Genomic DNA, 13,971 nt, shown 5'->3' with positions numbered 1-13,971 from the left:
GAAAAGTGGAGACGTGTCCGTCAGCTCGGAGGAATATTGTCCTGTCCTTAAGTCGCGGGGACTTTGGTTTTCCCTATTGGGCTTGTATTAAGCCTATCACTTTTGCCCAGTACCTGAGGTAAGGACTTATGTAACCAAAATTTTCAATGTACATATCTAGATTTCTTCTATCATCATGCTACGAGTTGTGCCCAGCCAACACCTGAGCAACGCCGTGCCCACAGTAAACGCCGCAAAAGTCCAAGCAAGAAGCCATGACCATACCCTCATGATCTATTAATCGTCAGCGGCTTGAAGGGCTTCCTCAGCCGGTCTATCGGTGCAAGGCCTCCTTCCTTCTTTAACGCCGCCGGCCGCTTGAATCCCCCAAAGCCATTCGTAGTCGTGGTCGTATGTAAGCAGCTCGCCGGCCGTTCCCGGACCGGCGGTGGCTCGTTCATGTCTTGATTCTCCTTTTCAGGAGACTTCGCTCGAGGTGGGGAGCTCGAGAAGTTTGTATAGTGTTTCTTTGGCCCCGCGGTGCCCTCGAAAGCTGGTCTTACTGGTTTGGCGGGCATTCTCCCCTGTCCGAGTCGGTGACCGCTGAGGCCCGACTCAATGGCATTCGCAGGGCGCTGCGCTTGGTGCAAGTCTGGCAACTCTGGAAGCTCTTGAGCAATCGATCGTGGCTCGGGAGCTGCTGGACGATGTGTTGAGGGATAGGATGTATGCGATAAATCGGATTTGGTCCTCTTGACGAAACCCAGAAGACTCCGCTGATCAGCCGGCCGCTTCGACGTTCCCTTTCTGGGCGCGGCGGACTTTTGAGGTCCAGAGTCGTTTTGCTGAGCGGATGCGGCCATCTCCCTTGCAGCAGCTAGCATCTCCCGTGCCGCGCTTGCAGTCGTAAAGCCTGGCAGAGTGAAGTTGGAAGCACTGTCCATTGTTGTAGAAGTGTGCCAGGTGGGTATCGGCTGGGAATCGCCCTCTTCTGATGCTGAAGTTGCCTGTGCCCGAGGGCGTCTCTGTGCCCAGGGCATGTTCCTCCCACTCGCGCCCCTTTCGCCAAAAGAGTCTTCCGGATCTTCGGGCCATAAGTTGTCCTCGGGCCGTTCCATGGGCGGCAGTTCCTTGTACACCTTGTCTTGTGTTGGCACAACTTTCTCTCTTCCAAGAATGCGCCCCATCTCCTGAAGGATCCCAGGCTCAAAGGATGGACCGGTTTTCCTAAAATACGGATGAATCTCTGATGGGATAAAAGGCGATAGCTCAGTACGCTCGCCACCGTTTCCTCCATTCTGCGAGCTGTACATTGGGCAACTGAGGTAGAGGAGTGTCTGCGCACGTGTCATGGCCACATAAAGTAGCCGACGTTCCTCGTCGAGATCCTCTGACCTCGAGTGTGGAATGGATCCATTGTACACTGCTGGTACAAAGACGATGGGCCATTCAAGACCCTTAGCTGCGTGAATAGTCGAGATGGTCACAGTCGGCTTGTTCTCCGCATCTCCCTTTTGCTGCGCATCCGACGCTAAGGAGACGTTTGCCAAGAAACGGCCCAAGGCGTCATTTTCTTGCACCTGCTGGACTCCATCGATCACTGGAAGACGATCCTCCTCAGCTGTGGCGTTCAAGTCTCGCATAAAATCGCCCGCCAGACTGATGAATTCCTGAACGTTGGCCCATCGCGTCTCATGCTCCTCGGGGTAGTTCTCCTGAAGGTATCTCTGGAAGTTGAGCTGTGAAAGCAGATTCTGGATAAGGTCGACCAAGTGGTAGTATGGACTCCCGGTTGGAGGCTCTTCAATCTTTCTTCTGATCCCAGAAATCAGTCTCAGAAGCTCTGCGCTAATCTTTTGCTCCATGGCCTTCTTGATATTCGTCTTTGCCTGGCGCTCTCCCCGGCAATGCTTATTTAGCACCACCCAAACACTGAGCTTGGAGCTCTCGGCTTCCTCAAGAAGGGACTTTATAGTTGTGTCTCCAACGCCGCGGCGGGGAACATTGATGATGCGGGCCACTGCATCATTGTTGTCGGGCTGGTGAATGACACGCAGGTAGTCAAGAATCACCTTGACCTCAGCGCGGTCGTAGAACTTGAATCCGCCAACCATTTTGTATGCAATGCCTGCTTTTCCTAGAGAGGATTCGACGTGCCTAGAAAGCGATGCCGACCGTAGGAGAATGGCCACATCATCGTAGGTCAGCATCTTGCCGGCCATCAGCAAGGCTCTCTTGAGTTCAGACACAATCCATTCGGCTTCCACGGCTGAAGACTTTAGTCTCCGGAGAACCGGTCGTGTGCCTTTGTTGTGGATAGGTAACAGGACCTTTTGGTAACGCTTCTTGTCTTGCTGGATAACCTTCAGGGAGACATCCAGGATTGCTTGGGACGAGCGGTAGTTTTCCTCCAGGGAGATCTCGTCCGCTTTGGGAAAGTCCTTTAGCAGACGGTACAAGTTCTTGATCTCGGCGGAACGCCAGCCGTAGATGCTCTGGTCCGGATCTCCCACAATGGTTATTCGTTCTCGTGCCTGAGCAAACAGCCTCATGAGTTCGTACTGAATGCCATTGGTGTCTTGGTACTCGTCAATGAGTACAGACTGGACGTTGGCAACGCAAGAAGGGTGCTTTCGAAGTAACTCCACGCACTTAGTCAACAAATCGTCGTAGTCCAGCAGATTCGACCGTTCGAGATGGCTTTGGTACTCGCGAAAGCATATTTCCAGGTCGCGATTCTCGGGTACTGGTTTACCGTTCCGCTTTACTGGTGCCTGATTGTCACCCCTAGCCTTCTTCTTGCTGATCCATGATCTTGCAGCAGGAGGATCGACTGATAGCTGTAATCGTTTGCAAATCCTCTGGATGACGGCTCTCGAGTCTCCATCGTCGGCAATGGCGAACTTTTCATCAAGCCCTATACGCTTGCCATAGGCAGCCAGGTAGCGGCGGGCAATACTGTGAAATGTGCCGAGCACAATCTTCTTCCCGCGGTCATCTCCAAGGGCCTTGCAGATGCGCTCCTTCATCTCCCGTGCGGACTTGACCGTGAAAGTGGCGACAATCATGTCAGTGGGCGCGTATCCAACATTGTCCACAAGCCAAACGACACGAGATGTCAAGGTGTGCGTCTTGCCACTTCCAGGGCCAGCCAGGATGGCGACGGTGGCATTCTTGGACGTGACGGCGCGACATTGTGCTGGATTCAATGTCGCAAGGATGGATTCGGCTGGGCCTGGGGCCGAACTTGACGAGTTCATTGTCGTAAGGCGATCATTGGTAGGAAAGGGAAGTGAATTGCAAATAGTGGTATACAGAATGCTGTCCAACAGTGAATGCTCCGCTCGATTACCACCTCCCGATGAAGAGGGTCGCGTCTCAGGGCTCAGTTGACGCGTCTAGCGGTTGCTTGATTGTGGCACCAGCACCCAGGTCAACATGGCGGTACCTGTGTACCCGGCACGACATCAGGTGATCGCTCACGTGGGTAAAGGCCCCTGCCAAGGATACCTCGCCACGCACGTGCATCCGCAGATCCGCAAACCTCCGCGACCCACCTGCAGCTCGCACTGAAGCAGCAGGGGAACACTCCCATACCGGACCGCTAAACTCTCGTTGATGGCTTCTTTGTTCTTGCGACTCAACTCATAAATTCAAAGTCACCCAATGAGACATGAACCACAAATCCCACCCAGCCACTGGGTGACCCGACGATTCAGTTTGGCTTCTTCCGTTGCTTCGATGCTCTTCAAGCGCCCAGGCGAAAGATGCCCTATTGCGGCAATCATCGACGAGTTTCAATAGGCGGTGCAGTCACACTGCTCTCGGATCCGGATGCATTCGCCGACGGTTTATCGGTTGAGCTCCGCGAGGTGAACACCACGGCCCCCCTTCCTCTAGAGTCTATGCCAAAACCATTATGCGTGGCTCTGATACGACAAGCTGGCTCTTGTTTCTTCGATCAACAGTCCCATCCCGCCGTTTCCATCACACCCAGACGTGCCAGACCGGCAACGACCGGCTGGAAGGGTGTAAGGCACCACGGAACGCTCCACTGGGCAAAGCGAATAAGCATCGCTCGGACAAAGTCTGTTTTCTTCATTGTTGCTTTGATGACTCGCGAAGGGTTGTTCGCTACCCGCCGAAAGCGAACGGACATTCACCCGTGCTCGCCCAAGGTTTTCCCCTCCGTCGTGGATGAGAAACAGGAGCAACTCAACTCAACGGCACGAACGGGCAGAAACAAAGTCAACGTTCCATCGGTCGATGTCGCTCGATGGCAGAAGAACAGCGTCGGTCCTATCACGGTGATGAAGTTACGATCATCACGCTTTAATGCTGCCCGCAATGTGAAGTCACACTTGGGCAGAGATCCCATTCGAGGACGCCTGTGATGCGATGCTCCAGAGGGCAAGGCCAGTGCAATAACGTTGTGCCCTATTGCAGCAGCTCATGCGGTCAGAACGAGATAGTGATGGGGCCAATGCAGGGATGGCCTTCCCGCTGCCGGGACTTGGGCCTGGATTTGGGGGACTGGATTCGCTTTGCATGTGTCCCCTTGGACAGTCGAGACTGAAGAGACGTGAGAGACAGGATGAGAAGCGAGGACGACAGGCGGAACCACCTGAACAGCTGCCCTGGGAACCGCTCCTCTTTTTTCACCACTGTTCACGACAGACCACGGTGATTCCGACTCTCAGTGGTCAACCAGTTTGGGGCCATGGCAGGGCATGGCAGGACATGGTTTATTGCCCTGCGAGGACGAATTGAGTTGCCAGAGTTCTTGTTGAATGACAATGAAGGGTGGCACAGCGCGGGGTTGGATCAACTTGGATGTGACGGAGCAATCCAATCATGCCCCCGGCAGCCATCCTCGGCGCTTACGCCCCCTGCCATCACGTCGATCCGTCCAACCACATCTCGGGAAGCCCTTGATGCTCCCGCCTCCTCTGCAGACGACATTAATAGCCACGAGCCATTTTGGGCGCTATTTTATCGTCGCCATCATGCGAGTGCGACCGCTTCGCAGGCGTCGTGCCTGGGTGTTCAGCAAGTCAGAGTCCAGAGCACACGGTCAGCGCCAATCTCGACGCACTGCCGAACTTCACCAGCCGCTATATACCCTTTGTACGCCGCATATCCGTGCCTTTCCATGTAACTTCTCCATCACAATGTGTTTCGGACCCTCCTCCAGGAGGTAAGATCATCAAAGCTGGATTTGACTTTTAAAAAGAGTTGCGGTGTCCTCACCACCTCACCATGAAACCCGTCCAAGCCCTTCTTAACTCGTGTCCTCGACTTCACTTCTTGACCTTCGTTCTTTATTACCTCTTCTTTTGCAGCAGCCACATCACACTTGCAGCCCCGTCACCGTCTGTCCTGGAGACTCGCAGCAATAACAACCCGTTGAACATTGATTGGGATCCCGCACCATCACCAGAGGACGGACCGCCTGCATCTGCAAACGCTCTCAGAGACCCTGCATATCTCCCTTACCAGATCGGCGCCATCGTCGGTTCCTACGGAGTATCATTGGTGCTGGTCGCCGGTTTGTTGCTCGCATTATCGAAAAGACGTCGTGAGGCCCTCACTGCCGGTGACGACGAGGTGAACTTTGAGGGTGGACTTGAAGAGCCACTCGACGATCCAAAGTCACCCCCGAAACTCACCCTTGAGGTACCGAGTTCGCCCAGGAGCATTCCCCGGAGCCCCGTCCGCAACTTTTCGTATCCCGGTGCCGAGGAATACCAGACGCCGGAATATCCAACTCCCCAGACCCCTTACGTCAACCCAACACCAACGTCGACGCTTCAGGCGCCTGGAATAGACTTTACCGTGGACCAGAGAATCGTCGCCAAAGATAAGAAAATGGCGCAAACGCAACTTGAGGAGATGTACAAGTACGTGATGGAGCAGGAGGAGGCCAAACTTCAGGGCATCAAGCTGGAAGGGTCACCGGTACTTTCGGCCAACCCTCAGCTACCAACGCCGACGAATGCCAGCTTTAGCAAGTCGTCCCTGAGGAAGGAAAAGCACAAGCCAGGCAACCTGAACCTGGCAGAGGAGAAGCCAGAGAAGAAGCAGTCGAGAGCTTCATCCATCTTCTCGGCGCTGCGTTCTCCTAAGAAGGACAAGAACGTTCGGGGTATCAGCATTTCGTCACCCATCATGACACCCATGACGGGAACTTTCCCGAGACAGGAGGCGCAAGAGATGAACGCCATACCGCCGCGGCAGTACGCACCGCCCCCGCCTCCCCCGGTGCCCATGAGCCAGATGCAGATGCCGTACGGAGTGCACCAGCACAACGGTCAGGTATCACCCGTCAGCCCTGACCACTCCCCGGAGAGCACCCAGAGCATCGACGAGCGGATCGGCGGCCAGATCCCCATCGGTCATGTCCGCAAGCCGTCTGCGGCGCCCTCCGAAATGGACCCCAACTCCGCCGTCTCGGAGCGATCGACCGCGCCGCTCATCGGGCTCCCGCAATCCCCGAAGCCGGGCGCCCGATTCAGCTCCACCCTACCCTCGTCTCCGAAGCCGGGATCCTCGTTCCAGCTCCCCGCCTCGCCCCTGCCAGGAGCCGGGTTCCGGTCCAAGGCCCCTTCGGCAGTCCGCACTGGCGGATCCCTGCCTCTGCGCGCGTACGAGCCTGCTCTGAGCTCACCGTCGCTGGCTTCGCAGACCACCAAACAGACCGTGTTCACGCGCACGGGACCTTTGTCGCCGTCGGGAGCACGTACGCCGGCTACTGGCATGGCGGTGCCGTACTCGCCTTACCAGCCTTTCACGCCCTGCGTGCCCATGACGCCGTCCCTCATCACCAAGGCTGACCGGAAGAGGATGAAGAAGCTGGAGCCTAAGACACCAACGTTGGAGATGGTCAGGAGTGATGATGACATCTGGTAAACAGAGGGTTGTCGGGCAGGTTTCCGGGAAGTTAGAAAAGGAGAGTACGGACAGGGGGCAAAATACCCATATAGACTGTGGACAATGCAAAGCAGGGCCTGGCGGGCGACCGTAGGGTAATGTCATGATGAAATGTTCTTTTCCCCTTTTTGGAAATGGGATGAAGGAGAGGGGAATCAGAGAGAGAAGAGAGGATGAGGAAGAGAGAGACGTTTCTTGGCGTTGTCTCCTAATTGGATCTTAGTTTTCTTCCATCGGATTTCTATCGCACATACGCAAAATACCATTTTACATAGCAAGAAAGGGAAAGATGAGGGGTTCCGTTTTAATGATCAGAGTTTATGACAAGAGTCAGTACGCGCAGGACAGAGGGAAGACGATCTGTCATGCCCTCCTCTCTGGGTCGAGACGATCCACGGATAGCACCCAGGTATTTAATGATTAAGTTTTTATTTTCTGCCCTCCTTCTTCGCTCGCATTCTGCAATGCTGCAGTATGCAATTCAGGGTTCGTGCCATGCGTGTCAAGGACGAATAGGCGTTTCAGATGGTCCAGACGGAGGGTTGAGGGATTGTCTCTAGTGTCTCGGATGAGGGAGGGGTAATAAGTAGTCTTCGATTGGTTCAGTCACAGTGAGCGATGAGGGAGCCAAAGAGCGTCCGTTGATCGGCAGGCAGATGGTAGGCACACTAAAAGCTAACTGATGGCTGCCAACGTCACCAGTGAAGGGGACAGATACTGTTCAGACTTTGAGCAGTTTTGCTGGGTCTTTGGGAGTTGCTAAAGACGTTGAAGCACGAGGTCCAACGGGCCGGAGGGATGGTTAGAGGCCAAGTTCAAGCACCCGTCAAGCGTGTTTGCGGGGTGCCTGGGTGGGATGCTTGGCCTTTCTGCATTCTTGGTGATGTTGTGGCAGGCTCAAGCAGGGCGAGTCGCAGCCATGCTCCATTGTGAGACACTCGCTGAGGCGCTGGATGAGAATCAGAAGGACGAGGTGTGCAAGGTGTGTTGTGTGTGTGATGGACGGGGTAGGGGACTGAGTGTGGGCACTGAGCGTGAGCAGCAGAGACAGGCACACACGCACATTGGTAGAGACGGGCGAAGACACCTCACGGTCCACGAGTCGAGGACACGGCCCTGGTCTGGAAAAGAAGCATGAAGCACCAAAACGACCGTGACGAGCGCGCGCGCTTGCGAGGGGGAGATAAGAGGCATATCCGGACACGAGAAACACAGCTGGAAAGTTGAAAGAGCGCAAGAGGAGGAGAAAAGCGAGGAGAGACACAAACCGAGGCGCCACCGGTGAGCAAGGTGATTGATAGTGGAAAAGCCACAGCTGCTTTCAGCCTTTCAGCACCGGAGATATTGGAACTAGCGACCTCTACTAGCTTACGGCTGATGTCTCTCTCGAGTCTCAATCTAGTGAGGGCCGCTGAGGGGCGAAGTCTTCTTTTCCGTTTCTTTCTTCAGGTGTCTTGCAGGTTTTTGTGATCCGACGACCCAGCGCTACGGCGAGCGCCGGTGAGTCTTGGCTCATCGAGGGTCGAGGTACGGATACTTTAAAGATCAATAGCAACTGAAGAGAAACGGGGGCATCGCAAATGAAAAGTGTGGAGACGTAAAAAGGCTAGGGCAGAAAAATGCCCGTCGTCATCATGGGACACCCATCGAGCTGAGCTGGAGTATGAGCGGTGATCCTGGCTGGCTGGTGTTTGTGACGAGGAGGAGCTGAGCAACTTGAGATCCCTACGAGTACGGATTCAGGCAAGAAGCGATGAGCAATGGGACTTTTACATGGAAACGGGACGGATTTGTGAGCAGCGCTTGCAGTATCTACCTACTCGCGGTCCGCATTGGAATTCTATAGGAGTTCAAGATTCGGTATCAAGCGATAGTTTCGGTCCGTAACCATAGACAGCATGTGGAAGCGTTGGGCTATCAAGGCGTTCCCGGCTCGCGGGTGGCCCCCTCTCATCCGAAGGGTGAACTCTCACACACTTCTCTCACTCTTGAGTTGCCCGTCATGCCTTTTTGCCAGTTTCTACGCGTGCCACGGCGCAGTGTTGCTTGGCGGTAAGTGGCGTTTCTGGAGTGGGGAAGCCTGGAAGATGAGCGAAGCGTACCTATGGTGAGTGAGCAAGTGAGCAAGTGAGATTGTGTGTGAGAGGAGGGTGAAAGACGCTTGCCACTGTGAGAGTCAGAGAGGGCGGCCGGCGCGGTGTTCCTGGTCCCCCGGGGCTCCATGACCAGGCCCATCCGGCACCTCCCAGCGCTGATCCAAGACTCAGAACTGCCCTTTGCCAGACTTTTGGCGTCCCACATCGTTGCGATTGAGACTGTGAGACTTGCGAGTGTGAGTTCTTTGCTCATCTGTCTTCCCTGGCCTGGCCTGGCCTGGCACGCTTGGATGAGCACCTAGGTATTGAGTGATGCCCGAGGTAAGGTCGGTACCTGAAGGGGAGTCAGGGCAGGCGGGCGAGCGGGCAGACGGGAGGAAGGTATCGTCTCATATTAAACAAGGTGTGAGGATACGTACCTGCTGTCAAAGTGCGAGTGGACCTTCCCCGAATTGCCAGCCGGCGGGATCATTGCCGGCAGCCGTCAGTATCGAGAGTTGGGGGGACTTTTCCTTAACAACTCATGAAGCAGATGGTGCAGACCTGGCAGGAAGGAAGTTGTTGGCAGCAGCATCCCGGGTCTGTAGGGCAGCGAAGCAGGGACGAGTCGGCGGTGGCAGTACATACGTAGGTATATTTGATGGTGGTCAAACCAAATGTGGGAAGGAGTTGGTACGGACAGCGGGCGAGCTACGGGTCGTAGAAGGTGCCTAGGACTGGTCCTTCCTGCGTCGAGTCTAAGGGTAGGTACGATCCACGGCTGATTGGTGGCAGCCTGTAGGAACTGAGGAAAGCACCAAGGTACGGAGTACTTGGTGCGAATACGTACCTGACGAGATGGATCATTGGCAAGGACGGGCAGGGACGGGTGGTGGTCTGGGCTCCTGCGGTCTCTGGGCTCATATCAGGCGTAGTTTCTAGATAATCGTACGATGCTCCCCCGTTCCCTTCCCTCTCCCCTTCTCTGCTTCCCTCTTTCGCTCTCCTTCGACCCTCCCACCCGATTTCGATTTCGATTTCGATTCCCGATTGCCTGCCCTCCACCCATTGACTGGCACTGCCAAACCGCAATTGAGCATCTCGAATTCTTCGTCAGGATATCCGTACAGACCAAGAAAAAGTACGACTCCAGAATAATCTCTCTGCACTGCACGTTGAATGTGCATGCATCGGAAAGGAACATCAAGCAACCACAGAGTCCCCCGACACACACAACTTGACATCCCCGCCCCTCTTTCTCGTCCCTCCCTCGACGCTCGACCTGCAGTCTGGCCCTGAGAGCAGTGGCCCACCCCCAGCAAGTCCCGTCAATTCGCTGCGTCGCATCCGTGAGAGGAAAAATAAGGCGCCGCAAAACCAGACCAGCGTCATACGACTTCGACCCTCTCGCTTGTTTTCCCTCTGGGTCTCTCCGTTCTGCCTCCCGGCTGACACCACTCCTCCATCCCCATCTGTCCATCGCCTTCTGCCGACAGTCGTACGACCAGACATTCTTCCCGCTCAGCACCACGCCGCTGATTGCCGTCAATTGCTCTCGCATTCCCGATACCTCACTCCCTCACCCAAAAGACACGACCAATCTCTGGCCCCTGCGGCCTCGTCCACCGCTCCCGTCGCTGCTCGCCGGCCACTCACATCGAGTCCCGCTCTAGATTCCGGGACCTGGCCCCCATTCCCAGCGCCGAGCGCACCCAAAGAATCCCAGGCCCGTCCCGACTTCGATGAATTGAGCATCAGCCCATAAGTGCATATTTTGACCGCTCTGCAACATGGCGGACCAGGATCCCAACGCCTTATTTGGCCTCGACGACTCGAACCTCGGCGTGCCCCCGTCGTTCCTCGACGACTCGGACGGCCAGAACGTCAAATCTGACCGAACTGGATCCAGCATCGCCAACGACAATCAGGTCTACTACGACGCAAACAATTGGTCCTTTCAAGACACACCCCCGTACGACACCTACAACATCGCTGCCGTCACCACCGCCGCTGGCGCCACTCCTCTCTTCCAGACTGCCGCTCCGTGGGATTTCTCTCCGAATAACCAACACCATCAACACGGCCCTCCCGCCGTCACCTCCGGTCTTGATCACTCAACTCTCGCCCAGGCTGGCTTCTATGCCGCTCCCCCTCCCGCCCCCAACAACCAGCAATCCCATCGAGGAGGCCAACCACACACCCTCCCGCAAGAGACCCTGAGTACCCTGACTCCCGCCCAACAGGAAAAGCTCAGAAATATCGCCATGCCCGCCCATCTGCAGTATCAATCTCCCAAGAGCGAGCCGAGCCCCGGATCCGCCACCAGCGATCACAAGGCAGCAGGACTGTCGTCTCCCGATGCCCACGACTCCAGCAAGGCCAGCAGGAAGCGCAAGTCTTCGGCTGATGTCGACGACGATGAGGAGGAGGATGAGGACGGCCAGCCTATCAAGAAGACGGCCCATAACATGATTGAGAAGAGGTATCGCACCAATCTCAACGACAAGATTGCCGCGCTTCGAGATAGCGTTCCTAGTCTGAGGATCATGTCCAAGAGTGCCAGGGGAGAAGACACCACCGAAGATCGCGAGGAACTTCACGGCTTGACGCCAGCCCACAAGCTCAACAAGGCTACAGTAAGTCGTCAGGATGAAGCGTTCTGACAAGACAAGTAACTGACAATCGCAGGTTTTGAGCAAGGCCACCGAGTACATTCGCCATTTGGAGAAGAGGAATAACCGTCTCTGCGACGAAAACCATGCCATGCAGAACAGAATCGCCGCCTTCGAGAAGCTTTTCATGGCTGGCGCGATGAATGGTGCCATGAGCCCTCTCCAGCAACCGCCGACTCCTATGCAGTACCCCCAGGATCAGTACATGAGCACCCCTATCGGAACGCCGCGTGGCGAGTCTGCACAGGGCATGATTCCTGTGCCTGACGACATGAAGCGTATCATTTCTGCTCAAATGGCGGCCGGCCAACCTTACCCCATGCCACAGCAAAACTACCGCGGAAACCCCAACGTCATGCGACAACAACAGATCCAGCAACAGCAGCAGCAGCAACAGATGCAGCAACAAGGACGATGGGGCAACAGCAGTCAGTACTTCGGCAAGCTGATGGTCGGCTCGCTGGCCGGCCTTATGATTGTCGAGGCTGTGCGAGAGAACGAGCAGAGCAACGACACGCCCGAAGGCCGCGGTCTCTTCGCCCTGCCCATCCAGCTGCTCAGCTATCTCGGATCGACTTCTCACATGCACATTGGCGGCTACTACATCTCTCCTGCCCAGATCATCTCGCATCTGAAACTTTTGTTTTTCCTTGGCACTTGCTTGTGGGTCTTTGTGCCCTCGCTCTTCGTTCCATCTGAGGGGAAGCCAAAGAAGGCGCAACGTCTTCGGGAGTCGCTTCAGGCCGCTGGTTCCGTTGCATCCCCAATTCACGTCCGTCGCCAAGCTTGGTTGACTGCAATTCAGACCGTCTGGGTTCCTCAGCACAACTTCTTCCTCGAAGCTGCCGCTCTAATCATGAAGACGATGAAGTTGAGCATGCGCAACGCTATCGGTGTCCACGGCTACCAAATGCTCACCGGTCTCACTGAAGAGCAGGAGGCTGCTCGTGTCAAGGCTTGGTCAATTGCGTTGGATGCCCAGCTTGCAGGAGGCGATGTTGAGATCAACAAGAGCCGACTAACCCTTACCCTCCTGGCATCAGGCACTCTTCCCGATACCCCTTCCCGACTGATGCTCAAGGCCCTTCACGTCCGTGTCCTTCTTTGGGATCTTGGTGCCAAGGGACTTCACAATATCGTTGCCAAGAAGGTCGCCCGCTCCCTCTGGAACGAGGCGAGAAACCAGAACCGTGTTCTTTCGCAGCTGCGCCGTAACTCTGAGCAGGTCGATGATGATCTCCCCGAGCACCTGGCTGCCCTCATCGAGCAAGAATGCGACGACGTGCTCAACAACAGCGTTGTCCAGCGAGCCTACAACCTGGCGTGGAACTTGTCGACTACCGAGGGAGTTACCGAGCACAACGACGGAATGGACACCGTTGTTGACGACCAGGCTGTACGATCCCCACTGGATGCTGTTGCTGCCTGGTGGTCGAGCCAGACCATTCAGCGTGCCTTGATCACCAGTCTCGAGGCAAGCAAGGATGATGGTGATGCCCCGAGGGTAGTGTCAACCTGCTTGACCACCGCCCTCAAGACATCTCCTATCGGCTCCGGTGTGCAGGCACGCGCTCTTGTGGCCCGCGCCGTGCTTGTTGACGAGAAGCGAGGAGCCAATATTGCCGCCGCTCTCCAGAACATCAAGCCGACCAGCGAACAAAAGTCCCTCAGCAAGATTGCCGCCATCATCGACTCTTCGTCTACCGCCCAATCGCCCGATGTCCAGATGGCGCTCGACTGTGCTATGGCTATTGCCCACCTTCAACGTGCCAAGCTGGCCGCCACCCCATCACAAAAGGGATTCGGAATTATCGAGAAGATCGCCCGCCCCAGCGCTACCGCCAACATGTCTCTCCTTGGATGCACCGCTCTCTTCAAGCTTATGGAAGAACTATACGCACAACAGTCGTCTTCTGACAACTTCAGCACGTCTCTTGAGCGCGTCGCCGGCAGTCTCCGTATCTGGATCGGCAGCGCTCCTGGCGAAAAGTGTGGTCTCGAGCAGGACGTCCGTCACAAAATGGTGGACCGCTGCCTCAGCATCACTAAAAGTGTTGTCGGTATGGAGACCGACACGGGCTACGGTAGTATGAGCGAGTGTGAAGAAGATGGGTGCTGAGGGAGGTGTATGTGTTGTGGTATATTCAGAGGCGGTATCTCCCCTTATTTACATACTTAGTAGATGCATCTTATTTCCTTTATATTGTTGTACTTTCTATGGATAGGGCAAAGGGCTCGGCGTCACTATTGGGGAGGACGTATGTCTTGGACTGGCGTTACTTTGCAAGGGAAGCAACGAGACTTACGGCTGGAAA

The 13,971-nt window shown here is 55.5% G+C and overlaps 8 protein-coding genes across 8 annotated transcripts; 5 read left to right on the top strand and 3 right to left on the bottom strand.

The window, feature by feature from the left end:
* Positions 1-266: 266 nt before the first annotated feature.
* On the bottom strand, positions 267-3,239 carry CABS01_06644 (UvrD/REP helicase; the record flags this gene model as incomplete). The annotated part of the gene is made up of 1 exon (XM_060540009.1): positions 267-3,239. One exon carries the CDS (start codon positions 3,237-3,239, stop codon positions 267-269), a length of 2,973 nt encoding a protein of 990 aa, XP_060403693.1.
* Positions 3,240-3,884: 645 nt separating this feature from the next.
* Positions 3,885-4,373, top strand: CABS01_06643 (uncharacterized protein; the record flags this gene model as incomplete). Its single annotated transcript, XM_060540008.1, has 1 exon — positions 3,885-4,373. The coding sequence occupies one exon, from the start codon at positions 3,885-3,887 to the stop codon at positions 4,371-4,373; it is 489 nt and encodes a 162-aa protein (XP_060403692.1).
* An 865-nt stretch (positions 4,374-5,238) lies between these two features.
* CABS01_06642 (uncharacterized protein) lies at positions 5,239-6,888 on the top strand (the record flags this gene model as incomplete). The annotated part of the gene is made up of 1 exon (XM_060540007.1): positions 5,239-6,888. The coding sequence occupies one exon, from the start codon at positions 5,239-5,241 to the stop codon at positions 6,886-6,888; it is 1,650 nt and encodes a 549-aa protein (XP_060403691.1).
* Positions 6,889-7,325: 437 nt separating this feature from the next.
* Positions 7,326-7,469, top strand: CABS01_06641 (uncharacterized protein; the record flags this gene model as incomplete). Its single annotated transcript, XM_060540006.1, has 1 exon — positions 7,326-7,469. The coding sequence occupies one exon, from the start codon at positions 7,326-7,328 to the stop codon at positions 7,467-7,469; it is 144 nt and encodes a 47-aa protein (XP_060403690.1).
* A 266-nt stretch (positions 7,470-7,735) lies between these two features.
* On the bottom strand, positions 7,736-8,103 carry CABS01_06640 (uncharacterized protein; the record flags this gene model as incomplete). The annotated part of the gene is made up of 2 exons (XM_060540005.1): positions 7,736-7,850; positions 7,973-8,103. 2 exons carry the CDS (start codon positions 8,101-8,103, stop codon positions 7,736-7,738), a joined length of 246 nt encoding a protein of 81 aa, XP_060403689.1.
* Positions 8,104-9,695: 1,592 nt separating this feature from the next.
* On the bottom strand, positions 9,696-9,908 carry CABS01_06639 (uncharacterized protein; the record flags this gene model as incomplete). Its single annotated transcript, XM_060540004.1, has 1 exon — positions 9,696-9,908. The coding sequence occupies one exon, from the start codon at positions 9,906-9,908 to the stop codon at positions 9,696-9,698; it is 213 nt and encodes a 70-aa protein (XP_060403688.1).
* Positions 9,909-9,965: 57 nt separating this feature from the next.
* CABS01_06638 (uncharacterized protein) lies at positions 9,966-10,749 on the top strand (the record flags this gene model as incomplete). Its single annotated transcript, XM_060540003.1, has 2 exons — positions 9,966-10,125; positions 10,184-10,749. Coding segments are annotated over 2 exons (726 nt in total), but the record flags the coding sequence as incomplete, so codon positions are not given.
* Positions 10,750-10,774: 25 nt separating this feature from the next.
* CABS01_06637 (helix-loop-helix DNA-binding domain-containing protein) lies at positions 10,775-13,775 on the top strand (the record flags this gene model as incomplete). Its single annotated transcript, XM_060540002.1, has 2 exons — positions 10,775-11,620; positions 11,673-13,775. 2 exons carry the CDS (start codon positions 10,775-10,777, stop codon positions 13,773-13,775), a joined length of 2,949 nt encoding a protein of 982 aa, XP_060403686.1.
* Positions 13,776-13,971: the final 196 nt, after the last annotated feature.

Source organism: Colletotrichum abscissum (assembly GCF_030869225.1).
Source record: "Colletotrichum abscissum strain IMI 504890 chromosome Unknown Scaffold_14.1, whole genome shotgun sequence".
Taxonomy (NCBI): Eukaryota; Fungi; Ascomycota; class Sordariomycetes; order Glomerellales; family Glomerellaceae; genus Colletotrichum; species Colletotrichum abscissum.
The sequence above is the reverse complement of the archived record's forward strand: the minus strand, read 5'-3'. Positions and strand labels throughout refer to the sequence as shown.